Consider the following 14,537-nt stretch of genomic DNA (forward strand, 5'->3'; position numbering starts at 1 on the left):
CATCATCTACTTCCTGATTTATTTCTCCTGATCACTTCTTATTCTATCTCATGTCACTTCTTAAAGACTCAATTTAAAACAGAGACTCTAACCAAAATGTGTTTGGTTTGACAAGTATTTTAAGAACTGACTTATTAAATGGGTTTTTAAAATTAGTTCTTGTTCACTATCAAGTACAAAATTAATGGTTGGTAGGTACTCTTTCATATTGTTTCCAGAAGTATAATCTTCCTAAAGGCTAATTTGCAAGTATGTATTAAGAGATTTTTAAAAGTTTATAACCTTCAACTAGTTAATACCCTTCTAAAAGTTTATTCTAAGGAGCTTATCAGAAATGTAGCCAAACACTTAAGAATATAGATATTCATCACAGTGCTATATTATCAAAAAATTGGAAGTAACCTAAGTTTCCAACCACAGTGGAATGGTTGAATATATTATGGAACATTCATATGTAGCACATTATAGTCATTGAAAGTAATTTTTTTCAAAGGGAAAATGCTCATGGATATAATGTAAGAAAATCACAGGACTAAACTATATACATATATTGTAATGATCCTACTTTCTGTAAAATCAAAATGAAATAAATATATATGTGCATAAAAACGAAGCCACAAGAAAACTCATGAAATTATTAAGAGTGGGATTATCAATGATTTTTGTTACTTGATATATTTTCAAAACTGTCTACAATGAAAAATGTTGCTATTTTGGGTGATATAAGGGGTTTTTTGGGGGGTAATATAATATTTGACATTCACTTAGTTCAATTTTAATTGCAATATATTCTTTTATATGTGTTTATTATTATTCTTAAAACACTTGACATTTGTGTCTTCTTTCTCCCTTATATTAAACAGAAAGCTAATTGAGGATGACTCCAGTTCTTCCTCATTTTTTAGAATATTCCCACACTGCCCTGTCCCATGTACCTAAGGATCACTTATAAATGTTATTGCAAAGTCTACCCTAAGATGCAGATTTTTTAAAAAACTTAATATCAAATCTTATATTTATGTGATATCCCCCCTACCCTGCCAGCTCTGGGAACATAGTAGGTACTCAATAAACACTTGTTGTTTGGCTGTAATTAAACAGTGGTTGGCAGTATGCAAGCAACCTGTACCATTTTATGGAAACTGTCATACCTGAGCTAAAGATAACATTCTCCGAGTTCAATTTCCCAGAATCATACGTATCATTTTAAGAGCTGGAAGGTATCTTTAAAAGAATTATTCAATCAATTCTTTCATTTTAAAGGTAAAAACTTGGCCCTGGGATTTTAGTGACTTGTCCAAATTTATACTGAGAGTCAATGATGGAGCCAGGACAATATTCCAGGCTTTGGAGTTCTTAAGTGCATCAATCTAAGTTATAAATATTCTTCATATCTTCAATTTCCAGAACTAAGTCTGTGATGTGCATTTAAGGTGTTGACATCACTCTTCACATCATATAATCTCATGGAGAGTCAGTGAACAGGTACCCTATAGGCATATCACCTTGAAAATTCTAAACCTGGCAGTTCCTGAAGGGATCAAGGAAAACTATTGATATTGCTGGTTCAGTAATGATCTGGAAATACCACATTGGAGACTTGGCTCAATGTAGACATCCTTGTTGCAAGTTAGATCTGAAAGCTAGATCTTGGGATTAGTTCAGCTTTTAAGCCACAGAAGGATGACTTTTCCTCTCAGCCTCCCCCACCTTATCCTGAGTCACTCTCAAAGACCTATGAACCATTCCTTAATACTGCATACTACAGAATCTCTGGGCATATACTCATTGGTCTCTTTCTTTAGAAGGAGGGAACCAGACTGTGAGCGATGATTCTGTCCCCATTCTTCACTCCAGCTAGAAAAGTATCTAGCCCTTGTCCTGAATTCTTTATGAATAAAGTCAGTTCTACTACCACCTCTTAAGCTAGGGATATTATTTGAACAGACCACCACCCCCCCTTCTGATCTTTTCCTCCTGTTTTTAGCTTTCATATGTCCCCCGCTCCCCCTGCCCCTGTTGCATTCTTACCTGTTAGACTAAGTGGATGCCAGGTCACATCTTGCTGCCCCCATCCAGAACAGCCAGCTTGAGAAGCCTGAAGACTGGCCTGGTAGAGAGACTCCAATTCTGAGGTCTCCTGCTCTGTGTCTTGGTTCCAATGTGGATGCAAATGGATGTGGTTTATTTCTGGATAGGCTACACAGATATGGGAATCGTAGGGGGAGGACTTCATTCCTGGCACAGGGACCCCATGTTTAAGCTGAGAATCACAGAGCCTTGTGACATTCACCCAGGAATCCAAAGGCAAGGAAGTCCCCAAGTCAATGCCACTGTCCAGCTCCTTAGGCCTAGCATTGCTCACTTGAGACGGCTTTCCTTGGTACATACCTGGCTCTGCCAACCTGAGCTGTCCTCCCCTAGAAGTTTCACCATTAGGTAGCCCAGAGTTCATGCCAAGAGAAGGATGATCAACAGGCTTTTCCCAGGAAGGCAGTCTGCCCCTACCGTCCACAGAGGATTGCTGTTTTGCCCAAGGCCAATGGCCTTTCCCTTGACCCTGTAGGAAAGGAGGCTTAGAGTCAGAAGAAGAGTTCTTCCTTAGACTATTTGGCAAACTTCTATCCTGGGAACCTGTACCATCCTTTGTGGAGGCACCCTGCATTCTCTGAAACTGCTCTGCCAGAGAGCGGACAAGCCCCTTTGTGCTGGGAAACTCTGGCCTATAGGGCTCCTCATTGCCTCCATCCACTTTTGAAGTCAAAGTTTTCAGGCTTTTGGTTTGGAAGCATTGGTTAGTTTTCTGTACAGTATCAGGAGAGTGAAGCACAGATGAGTAAGCAGCAGGCATTATGGGGTGGCAGCCTCTGTACAGGGGAAGTTTGGGCTGAACTGATGAACTTGAAGGACTACAGCCTAGGCTGTGTGCATCTCCTCTCTCAGAGGTGGTTGTTCCAGTTGGATGTGACCAAGGCATCACCTGGGATGAGTCAGCAGGATCCCTCTTGTCTTGGAATAGCTGTTCTTGATCAATGCCTCTTCCTTCTTGTGGGGGGTACCTGATGCAACTGCTGTTGTCACCCCTGCAGCCTTGCAGCTTACCCTCTGGTACAACCAGTGGTTCCCAACCATGATGAGAATTCTTCTCAGTCCTCCCTAGTGTTTTAGGTAAGCCCGACCTATGGAATGCAGAGGGGTCAGTGCTATCCACCTCAGCTGAAGTCAGAAGGTTTGAGGCAGACTTATTGGGGGAATTGTGCTGTGGAGCAGACAGGGCAGATGACTCTGGGAATAGTGATGAGCGCAACTCATGGCAGGAAGCAGGTGAGCGGACGAAAGAACTGGCCCCAAACTCTGTAGTTGTGCAGGGTTCCAGTTGGGCCTCCCGGTTTAACAATACTTGGAGCGGGATAGGCTGTTCACTGAAAGAAATGGAGAGAGCCAGTCATAAGCTGCCTTGATTCCACTTGCAAAAAGAACTGTTCACTCAGTTCTCATTTCTAGCTATCCACAGAGGGAATGGTGAAAATAAATGAAAAGAAAAGCATAAGTAGAGCCAATAATTCAGAGGTTTACAAGAGAAGGCATATGGTCAGCTCACACCCAAACAACAGGTAGTATTAATCCTCTTTATTGAATGCCCTCACCACAGTTGCACACAATATTATTACATGAAGCCCTCACCAATATTCCTCACTACCTGTGAAGTCCTGTTCCCATCTTATTCTACTCACAAATTAGAAAACAAAAATTGCTAGTCCCACATGCAGATGACATGGAAGGTAAGCAAAGCCTAGAAATCACTCATACCTGGGGTCCTGAGAGGCAGACCAGCCAAAAGCACCAAAAGGCCACATTTACAGGACAGGGTGATTTTGGCTCATAGATTATATAGAAATCAACCATTTCAAGTGTGTTTTCATAATCTGGATTTGGTTGTATTACATACTGAGATGTTTCCCCAAAGTAATGCACTGTAACTCTCTTGAGATTTGGGAGTGGAAGTAGGGATTAACTGCATTTAGCTGGTTTCTCACTAATTGCTTTGTACTTCTGAACTAAAAAACTCAGTATTAGAAGCACTTAAAAAAAAACTTCAATCACTCACATACATCAAATGGCATAAGTTTTCTGGAGAGTTTAGTTGCCTAAATTCAAAACACATCTCTGATGGGATTCTTGGATCAGCATTCAATAGTGGAATATAAAACAGGAGAAAAGAAGAAAAAGGAAGATCCTAGCTACAAGCACTAAATTTGAATGATAATATACCATAAACTTTTATGGGTATAGTCACCCAGTCACCCTTACCACATTATGAAGAATATGATATTATACTTATATGGGAAACTAATGGGAGTCAAACAGATGTGGGTTTGGATTCCATGCTTCTACCACTTACCAGCTGAGTAATCCTGGGTACTTTATTTATATTATCCTCTCTGAGCCTGAGTTTCCTTATTTATAAAACATTGCTAAATAATAGTCCCTATCTCCTAAGGTTATTGTGAGAATTAAATAAAATAAAACATAAAGTGTCTAGCTTAGTGCCAAGGCATAAATAAACGTTAAAAAACCTCTTAGCTGCTTTTATAATATTTATTTTATGAAAGCTGCTCAGGCTTGTTAACAGCCAAAAATAATTTTTACTTAAATCTATCTATTCTAAGTAACAGCCAAATTCAAGGGCTAAAATGGGGGAACTACACCAATGGCCACAGGGACTTTTTTCCTAGTCCTTACTATAGGGAAGCAAAACAAAGGGAAGCATTGTGTCTCTTCTTTCTGGTTCAAGAGAACAAGGAAGACTGCTTTCTCTGCTTCCACGAGTGATAGGAAACACTGAAATACCAAAATAAATCATATAGTTTCTCCTGCAATATGAAATGTAGCTCAGATTGCCATGTCTAAGAATATAATACATACAAACTTAATAATCATGTTATTACATAATCCAGGCACAAACTCACCCACAGGAAATATGGACAAGTGGTCTACTTATTATGCTATACTTTCTGCATCTTTCTAGGAACTCTTAAGAAAAGGACCAGCAGGGGCCAGCCCAGTGGCGCAGCAGTTAAGTGCGCACGTTCTGCTTCGGCGGCCCAGGGTTCGCCGGTTTGGATCCCAACTGCAGACATGGCACCACTTGGCATGCCATGCTATGGTAGGCATCCCACATATAAAGTAGAAGAAGACGGGCACGGATGTTAGCTCAGGGCCAGTCTTCCTCAGCGAAAAGAAGAGGATTGGCAGCAGTTAGCTTAAGGCTAATCTTACTCAAAATAAAAAAAAAAGAAAAGGACCAGCAGTGAGAAGAGTTTTTCACTGTATGTCTGACCTGAGAGAAGAAATCTTTTCAGAGGACTCTTCTATCTCCCCTGTAGCGCCAAGACAATGAGAGCTCTGGCTGTGGAGCACCCATGGTCACTTCCTCCCCTGGCATCCATAAACTACAGTGGTTCCCAGGCACTACCTTGTTGTCTGAGGGAGGGCCTCCCCCTGTGTGAGGAGGCAGGCTGAGGGCTGCGACGGCTGCTGCGATGCTTGCTGCTGCTGCATGCGATCCTGCAGGCTCCGCGCTTTTCGAATACTGATTTGCAACTTCTTATCGACTAGGGCTCTGCTGTGCGTGCTAGAGCTGGCACCATGCAGGGCAAGTCTTAGTTTAGCTAAAATGCAAAAGAAAATACAGCAGAAACAGAACACAAAATTCAAACAAAAATAAAAAGAATAAAATTGAACCAAAAATGAGCAAAGATATGCAGTAAAACTCAAAATATGCAGCAGGAATGCAAGGCGTGGACCATGCTTATGCTGTCCAGGGCACAGAACAGGCTCTGGCTATAAAGAACATTCATAGAAGCCATGGAGGCCAAAGAGGTTAATTCAAATTTAAAAAAACAAATGAAAAGAAAACAACTAAACTAAAATGAGTCTGGAAGAAACTGGTGATTCCGTCTTAGAGGTTGCCACTCTCATTGTCCTTTGCAACTGACCTGTCCGACTCTAGTCTCCACTCTCTGCTCCCAACTCCCTCTTCCTGACAGCCAACAGCAGAAATAAGATCCAAACCTGTATCTGTCTTTATAGAACACAGCCTCTTATGGGTCACATTTAAGAACCAGATACAAATTCTAAGCCTTAGTCCCTTGCTGTAACCTTAGGGTGCGCCATACCAGGAAAGCAGGGGAGAAACAAAGAATCAAATATGCAGTGCAAAGTCACGGGCCTGGGAAGTCACAGCCAACTTATTCATTTCTTCCTACCATAAGCTCCACCTCACTAGTCAGTAACTAGAGAAAGAGTAGACTAACCTCACACCTGAGGTCTAACTTTATCTTGGGATGAGAAGGCAGGCACAGCTGGATAGTTCATCTGTGGACTCCTGCTGAGGTTATTCCAGTACATATCCATAGGCCACAGTGACAGTGCGTGGCACACTTAGAAATCTCAAGGGCAAATATAGCTAAAGGGCCTCAGTTTGGGAGAGTGAGAGTGAGGAGACATAAAAGCTGTTTTTATCCCATCTGAGTGATGACACTAATAATACCTACTGTGAAGTTAGTTAAAAGTGCCATAGCCATAGCAGTTAGAGTTACTTACAGATAGCTTCATTACAGACAGCCAAAGCTGCAGCATAGTCTCCCTTCTGTTCCAGATGCAGCAACTCTTCAAACACTGAATCTGCCTCTTGCAGGGACCTCTCAAAGCCGTTACTCCTCCCTGAAAGGGCCAGCACTTTTCATTTTCATTACAATTCATTCCAATTTTTTCTATGTACTGTTGTTTCCCTTCAGTACACATAGATTCTTGCTGCTGAGCCTTTGGTTTACCCTTATTCCAACTGTCCACTGCTATTAAGAATTCTCTGAAATACACAAGACACCCATTTTTGCCTTAACTGAGATCTTACCAAGGTCATGAAAGAGAAGCATGTCATTGTCCTACAGATTCCAACTTCAAGACCTCGTAGGGGGTCCTTCAAAGAAAGAACAAACTATTGTCTACACCATAAAGGCGGGTTCCTATGCCTGGAACTGACCTGCTTTCCCACAATAAGACACATCTTGCCAACCAGTGTCAGAATGTCTGCTGAGACCTCCACTGCTGTGTTAAGGCAAAAGTGGCTTTACTACTCTGTGGAAAGCCATCTGTAACACTTCTTTCCTACATCAATTCACAGTCCACTCTGCACTACCCTCAACTGAAAAATCAGTACACTTCTTGGGCACAGGTGATCTACAGTTCCTAACCTCAATATATCTACCAGGCCAGTTGAACCGTCTTTGTTGTTGGTTTGCACACACATACCTTTCATCAACACTGCTAAGTATTTACTTTTATCATGCCCTTGCTCACCAAATCTACTGCAAAAAAAGTCAACTTCCCATACAGTGAGCATGAGATATTCCTCCTCTGAATATCTGAAAGTGGAGATATTCACACCTCTGAAAGTGAATGTGTGCCAAAGCAGGAGCAGGAGAGTCCAAGTGAACAAATGAGAAAGTACCATAAGAGCAACTTTTGCAAAAGAATCCTCAAGTTTATGTACCCCCCCCCCCCCACCGCCTTTTACTCACTCCTAACCGTAAATTGGTAGTAAGCTGTAATGTAAGTTGACCTACAATTGGGCTTAACAGTGAGTTTTCACAAGCTCACAAGAAAAACAAATCAAAATGTCAGAGTCATTTCTCTGACAATGTCTCCATCCTCCACTTACCTCCAGGTAACAGAGCCAAGTAACGGTTCTTCCGCATCCCTAACATTCACTCCCTAACTCACCATGGCTTTTGGAGAGCAATGGGAAGGCAGTGGAAGCAGCAAGTCGGTTCTGAAGAACTAGGCATTCAGGTTCTAGCCCACCTCCAGAGATTTGGTCCCCCACTCTCCAGGCCTGAAGTTTTCTCATATTGAAATCAATTTAATCTATCAACTTAATCTATAAACAACCTTTATAATTTGAGGTAGTGGCTAGAGCCATTAAAACAAAGTTCCCTACAGAGATATGGGTGAACTACAATTGATCAATCACTATACTAGATTTTATCTTACCCTCTAGAATTTTAGCACTCTATTCCTTGCTCCTCCAGGAGATGCTGAACCAAAGTATGGAGAATTGACAATGAAATATAGCCAGAAGGATTCCCTTTCAACTTTAATGTACTACCCAACTGACAGAGGGGGAAATAAAGGCGAGGGAGGGAGATGACAAGATCCCTCTTTCAGAAGCAATATAAACTTGAGATACCAATGTGATATAGCTTGAGGACAAAAAGTAAGAAAAGACTATCCAAACATAGGGACAGCGAATGAATTAGGAATTTAAAACTAATTTGGAAACAAATATAACGCCTTGGGAAATATAAGGCAACAATTGCCTTGAATTAAAAGACAATAGGATTAGAAGAGAAAAGTGGCCCCCAAATAGGGCCCCAAATTAACCCAGGAAGCTTCTCTAAGTGTTGATAAAAAGAGGGAATTGATCAGTAGAAAGTCATCACCCAAAATAGTATTGACTCCTATTATTTACACTTCTTTAGCACAATTTGTGATAACTGGGGGTTCTGAATAATAGAGTAATAAATTCATTTTATAGAAAGAAAAATGGAGATACAGTTTTCAGAGCCTATTTAAGGTTAAATACCTCAGCCTTTTGAACTCACATTTTGAAGGCTAGTCTCTTATGATACAAAGTGATGTCCTAAAGCAATTGAAGAAAAAAATGTGACTAATGTGGGGCATCTGAGGAAGCTTAAGTAAAGTCCATGAAAATCGTATGAGATTGGGAAATGAATCATCAGAGGAGCAAAAGGCAATCAGGCTCTGTGTTTCTTAGAACCTGTTTGGCAGATCCACATTCCTGAAGTTACAGGTGGGAAATCTCAAGGGTATGTTTCTGCCCAGCAACTAGGATTCCCCTCACTGTCAGAGTGGCTTGTTCACTGCCCTTTCTTCTGTTTCTGAATTGTGACTAGTTTTATTTACACCTTCTATAGATGTTCATGAGAAATATTTTTTGTGAACAATATACTATTTCTAGGCTATAGGCTTTTAATAGATGGGCCCCAAATCAGTGACTGTCTGCAGTCAACAGGCTTGTCACCTTCTACTTTAGCTCTCACTAAAATGGCTGAATTATAATAAAATATAACTTTGCTAAAAAGACAGGGAATTTACAAGCTTTAACGCTTTTTTTCTTCCCCCCTCTCTCTGTCCCCACCACCTGCAACCTAATCTCCCAAGAATTACCCTGATTCTGCAGTTCATCCAAGTCCAGGAAGCGGCTGGGATGAGGGTTAAACCCTTTAGCTGCCTCTAATTCCTTCTCCTGTTTCCTTCGAAGTTCCTGTTCCTGGGCCCTCCTGGCCACCTCTTCCTGCAATTCATCCAGTTCGCTTTTGGAAGATATCTCCCCACCTGGAATAGAAGCAAGGGAGAAGAGAAGTTGCCAGCATTCCACAACCAAGATTAAGCACCTGCTGCATTTATGGCCACTGCACTGCTTTTCCTTTGGAACTCTTGGCTTCAATTTGGAGTTCATATTTTGGATAGCATTTTCCATATCAGATTCAGCATGAGACCTGGACTGTGAATGATAATAATAATAATGAATATTTATTGAATGCTTAATAACATGACAACTAACATTTGTTGAGCATTTACTATGTGACGGGCATAGTTTTAACTCTTTTACATATATTATTTTATTTAATTCTCACAACCTGTGAGGTAGATATTATTACTGCCCACATTTCAGGAATGAGGAAACTGAGTCACAAAGAGGATAAATAACTTGCCCAAGATAACGCAGATGGTAATAGTGGAGCTGAATTAAAGTCAAATAGGTTAAATTCACAACCCATGCTCTTAATCATCAGGGAGCATTCTCTGCCACATGCTGCCACTGACTTACTGGGAAGCTTCAAGCAAGTCAATTTCTCACTCATAATTTCTACCATCTCTTTAATGAGTTTGTAAAATACCTATAGTAGTAAAAACTTAATTTTATCAGTGTTCACAGATGGAACCAAATAGATCTAAAAGGATGTCCATGATATATTAAGCAAAAAATAGTGACAGAATAATATGTATAGTATGACTTCATTTTATTTTTATTTACTTATTTATTTATTTATTTATTTATTTATTTTTCTTGTTCTCCCCAAAGCCCCTCAGTACATAGTTGTATATTCTTCGTTGTGGGTCCTTTTAGTTGTGGCATGTGGGATGCTGCCTCAGCATGGTCTGATGAGCAGTGCCATGTCGGCGCCCAGGATTCGAACCAACGAAACACTGGGCCGCCTGCAGCAGAGCACGCAAACTTAACCACTCGGCCACAGGGCCAGCCCCTTCATTTTATTTTTTAAAAAATGGTAGTAATAAACTTATCTATATAATTGTATAAGCATAGAAAAAGATGTAGAAAGATATATACCATAATGGTAACATTGGTTCGTTCAATTTGAAGAGGCAAAGGGCAGGTTACTGAATTGTTGGACTTATTTTACTTCTGTAATTTTTTAAAAGAGTGATCAAAGTCACCACATAAAAATATTTGTTTTGTGCCAGACTAAAATAACTGGATCAAATTGCGGGGCATAGGTAGGGTTCACTTTATAAAGAGGATGTTGGGGTGGTATGACGTGTGAGGAATTTGTTATAACTCCTTGCTAAATATCTTTTACCAGTTGAGGAATCTACCCAGCTGGTCTGGAATTAGGGCTATTAGAGAAATCATCAGATTCTGTTTTTAATGTGTTGAAAAGGTATTAGCTATCTCAAGAAAAGAGAAGGGTGAATAGGCTCATGCATGATCACAGTTTCCCAAAGCAATGTTAGTCAATATGAAATAAATTAAAATGTGGGAAATAAACTAAATGCATAATTTCATTAGGAAGCATGAATTTCTTCCACAAGTTTCTAACTATAACCTACTCCAGCCCAGGATTTCAGAGATACCTGCTTCTACAGGTATTGTTCTGCTCTGCTAGATGTCAACAACCTATAGCATGCAAGCCTAAAAGAGTTCATGACGTTTTACTACTGCTGCATACCTCCCTTCCAGCCACCTCTAAGAACTTTCAATAGTTATCTTGAGAATTTTTGGTCATACCAATAATGTTCCTGGTCTCATCTCTACAGGCCTGCACACAGTATTCTGTCCTCATTCCCTAGTAAGCTGGCCACAGATCTACACCGAGAATCTTATCAAATCAGACCATAGTTAGATTTCTGCCCACACACACTATTCCAATTGATCTAACAGAGCAGAAAAGAAGATGAAACGTATCTTTCAGAGAAGCTTGACCTCTAAGTTAGACAAGTAGCTCCCAGAACTCCTCAGCAGGCTAAACGATATTGTATACTCACCACCTTCCCTCAGTCATTGCAAAAAGTCTCCATGCTGGGGACACTACCTAGCTAGCACCTCAATTTTCAGTTCTAAATAAAAGATTTATTTTGAACCATTTGGACTGCATCTTCACTTAAGTAGAACATGCACTGTAAGTATATATGTGTGTTGTGAGAGGAACGTAAAAGGTAGCTAAACCTTACGACTACCTCAAATATCTACCCTTGGTGTTTCACACCTGAAATTCCAGTATCCCTTTATCTTCAGACTTTGACTTGTTAAAATGCTAGTTCCTCTTAGAGAAAGCATTCTTTAAACTGTTTTCCATCACTCACATTTAGTGTGAAGGAGTCAGATCATTCCTTGAGAGTTTGCTTTGAGAAGGAGGGAGTATGAGACACAAGGCACTCTGAAGAATGGAAAACAAAACAGGGATACTGGACAGGATGTAGAGGCAAGGGTAGGCTTGACCTGCTTATTTCCCAGTTTTGCCCATAGCCTACATATTCCACCTTGTCTCTCAATTCGTAGTACTAAACAATAAGAAATCCATTCCCAGAGCTTCCGGGTTGGTGAACACATGGAGAGATTCAGGGACAGTGGCACACTTGGAAAGGGCATGGAAGCTCTGCGTCCTTTCCTCACACCTTGCCCTATGCATCTCTTCCATCTGGCCGTTCCTGAGTTAATGTCTGATTTATTGAGAAATTAAGCATTGGAGGAGAGTGACGTCAGCATCGTGGTGGAGTGAGCCTCTCCCTTGGCCTCTCCCCTTGAAGATACAACCAAAAGGACATTCATACACCAACAGAGGACATATACATATCACAAAAGATGTGTGAGAGACCCAGGCAGCCATACACCTCAAGGTGGTCATGGGGCTGGGTCCTCCAGAGGAAGTGGAAACTGATCTGCAGGAGCTCCATGGAGAGAGACAGGCTGTGGCAGCAGGAAGTACACAGGTGAAAAGGGCAGCAGGGAAAGTGTGCAGTCCCAGAATCATCTGAAGCACAGTGCAGAGGGTGTGGCAGCAGTGTAGGGGAAAGTGCACAGAAGAGGGAGGTGCCCCATCCCTGCCCAACACTCCAGCCCCAGGATCACCCACAGCACAGCCCAGAGAGCTTGGTGGCAGCAGCAGGGAAAGTGTGCAGGTGAGGAGAGGCACCCTGTCCCCACCCAGCACCCCAGCTCCACTATCACCTGGTGCACAGAGTAGTGAGCAAGGGAGCAGCAGCTAAGAAAAAGGAAAGTGCACAGTCCTACAATCGCCCAGAGCTCCAAACAGAGAGACAAGCAGGGGCTGGGGGAAGCACTGGGGAGTATCCCTCCCCCTGTCCAGTGCTCCAGATCTGCTATTGATCAGTTGCTCAGAGAGAAAAGCAGTCAGTGGCCAGAGCTGAGGAGCCCCTGCTTGTGCTGGACCCAGAATACACAGCACCTGATCCCCACCCAGTGGTGATACGTGGCAGCTACGATCAGATAAGAGCACCATGAGGAAGCAAAAATCCACTCCATCAAGCAGTATGAGTAGATATACTAAATCTCCAGACCAGAAGGAAAGTGACAAGTACCCAGAAACCAACCCTGAAGGCAGAGAAATCCACAACCTAAATGACAAAGAATTCAAAACAGCTATCGTTAAAAAACCTCAACGAGTTACAAGAAAACACAGAAAGACAAATTAACAAATTCAGGAGCTTCTTCACAAAGAAGATTGAAACCGCAAAGAAGAACCAATCAGAATTGTTAGAGATGAAAACCATAATGGATGAAATAAAGAAAAATCCGGATTCCCTAAACAACAGAGCTCACAATATGGAGGAGAGAATCAGCCAGTTAGAGGATAGTGCTATAGGAATGCTTCAGAGGGAGGAGAAGAGAGAACTAAGACTAAAAAGAAATGAGGAAGCTCTCAGAGAAATATCTGACTCAATCAGGAAATGGAACATAAGTATTATAGGTATTCTAGAGGGGGAAGAGAAAGAGAATGGAGCAGAGAGCTTGTTGAAAGAAATAATAGCTGAGAACTTCCCAAACCTGGGGAGGGAGCTGGAAATCCATGTGAAAGAGGCCTCCAGATCTCCTAACATTGTCAATGTAAAAAGACCCACTCCAAGGCCTATAGTAGTGAAGCTGGCAAGAGTCAAGGACAAAGAAAATATACTAAGGGCAGCAAAGCAGAAGAAAATAACTTACAAAGGAACCCCTATCAGGCTTTTAGTAGATTTCTCAGCAGAAACCTTACAGGCTAGGAGTGGAATGATATATTCAAAATCCTGAAAGACAAAAACTTTCAGCCAAGAATACTCTATCCAGCAAAAATCTCCTTCCGATATGACAGGGAAATAAAAAGTTTCCCAAATAAACAAAAGCTAAGGAAGTTCATTGCCACAAGATCCCCCCTACAAGAAATCCTCAAGAAGGCCCTCACACCTGAAAAAAAAAAGAAAGAAAGAAAGGGGCTACAAAGCCCTGAGCAAGGAGATGAATGGGTAGGCAATAATCAGAAAGTGACAGCTCTCTATCAGATCAGCTTAGTAAACACTTAATTTTAACATCAAGGATAAAGAAAAAGAAAACACCAAAACAAAAATGATCTCATCATTTTAACCACAAACTCACAACACACAAGATGGAAAAAGGTAGGAGAAAAATAACTTAGAAGGGAAGAGGAAAGGGATGGAATCAGTATAGCCTAAGGAAATAAGAGGCTATCAGAAAAATGGACTATCTCAACTGTGAGATTTTTTATACAAACCTAAGGATAACCACTAAACAAATAATTAGAATAGAGATATTTATGATAAACAAGAAGAAAATGAAGAAAACCAACAGAGAAAACTACCTAATCAAATTGGTAGTCTGAAATACACAGGACAAGAAACAAAGGAAATGCAGAAGAACAAGGAAACATGTGATAAGATGACAACATTAAGCCCTCATATATCAATAATCACTCTAAATGTAAATGGATTGAATTCTCCAATCAAAAGACAGAGTGGCAGGATGGATTAAAGAACAAGATTCAACAATATGCTGCCTCCAGGAAACACCTCTCAGCTCTAGAAACAAATACAGGCTCAGAGTGAAGGGATGGAAGACAATACTCCAAGCTAATGGCAAACAAAAGAAAGCAGGTGTTGCCATACTTATATCAGACAAAGTAGACTTCAGGATAAAC

General features: G+C 41.0%; 1 protein-coding gene across 50 annotated transcripts in view; it reads right to left on the minus strand.

Annotated features, from left to right (window-relative positions):
• USP54 (ubiquitin specific peptidase 54) overlaps positions 1 to 14,537 on the minus strand; it is a 113,402-nt gene that overhangs the window by 11,749 nt on the left and 87,116 nt on the right. For 22 of the 50 annotated variants that reach the window (XM_070565922.1, XM_070565721.1, XM_008517797.2 and 19 more), the window contains 4 exons: positions 9,253 to 9,420; positions 6,607 to 6,726; positions 5,477 to 5,672; positions 2,032 to 3,422 (listed from right to left, as the gene is read on the minus strand). In XM_070565922.1, coding sequence (XP_070422023.1) covers positions 2,032 to 3,422; positions 5,477 to 5,672; positions 6,607 to 6,726; positions 9,253 to 9,420 — 1,875 coding nt within the window. The remainder of the gene's footprint in view (positions 1 to 2,031; positions 3,423 to 5,476; positions 5,673 to 6,606; positions 6,727 to 9,252; positions 9,421 to 14,537) is intronic. The other 28 variants (XM_070565941.1, XM_070565799.1, XM_070565689.1 and 25 more) reach the window with 3 other exon arrangements.

The sequence above is a fragment of the Equus przewalskii genome, chromosome 1, assembly GCF_037783145.1.
Source record: "Equus przewalskii isolate Varuska chromosome 1, EquPr2, whole genome shotgun sequence".
Taxonomy (NCBI): domain Eukaryota; kingdom Metazoa; phylum Chordata; class Mammalia; order Perissodactyla; family Equidae; genus Equus; species Equus przewalskii.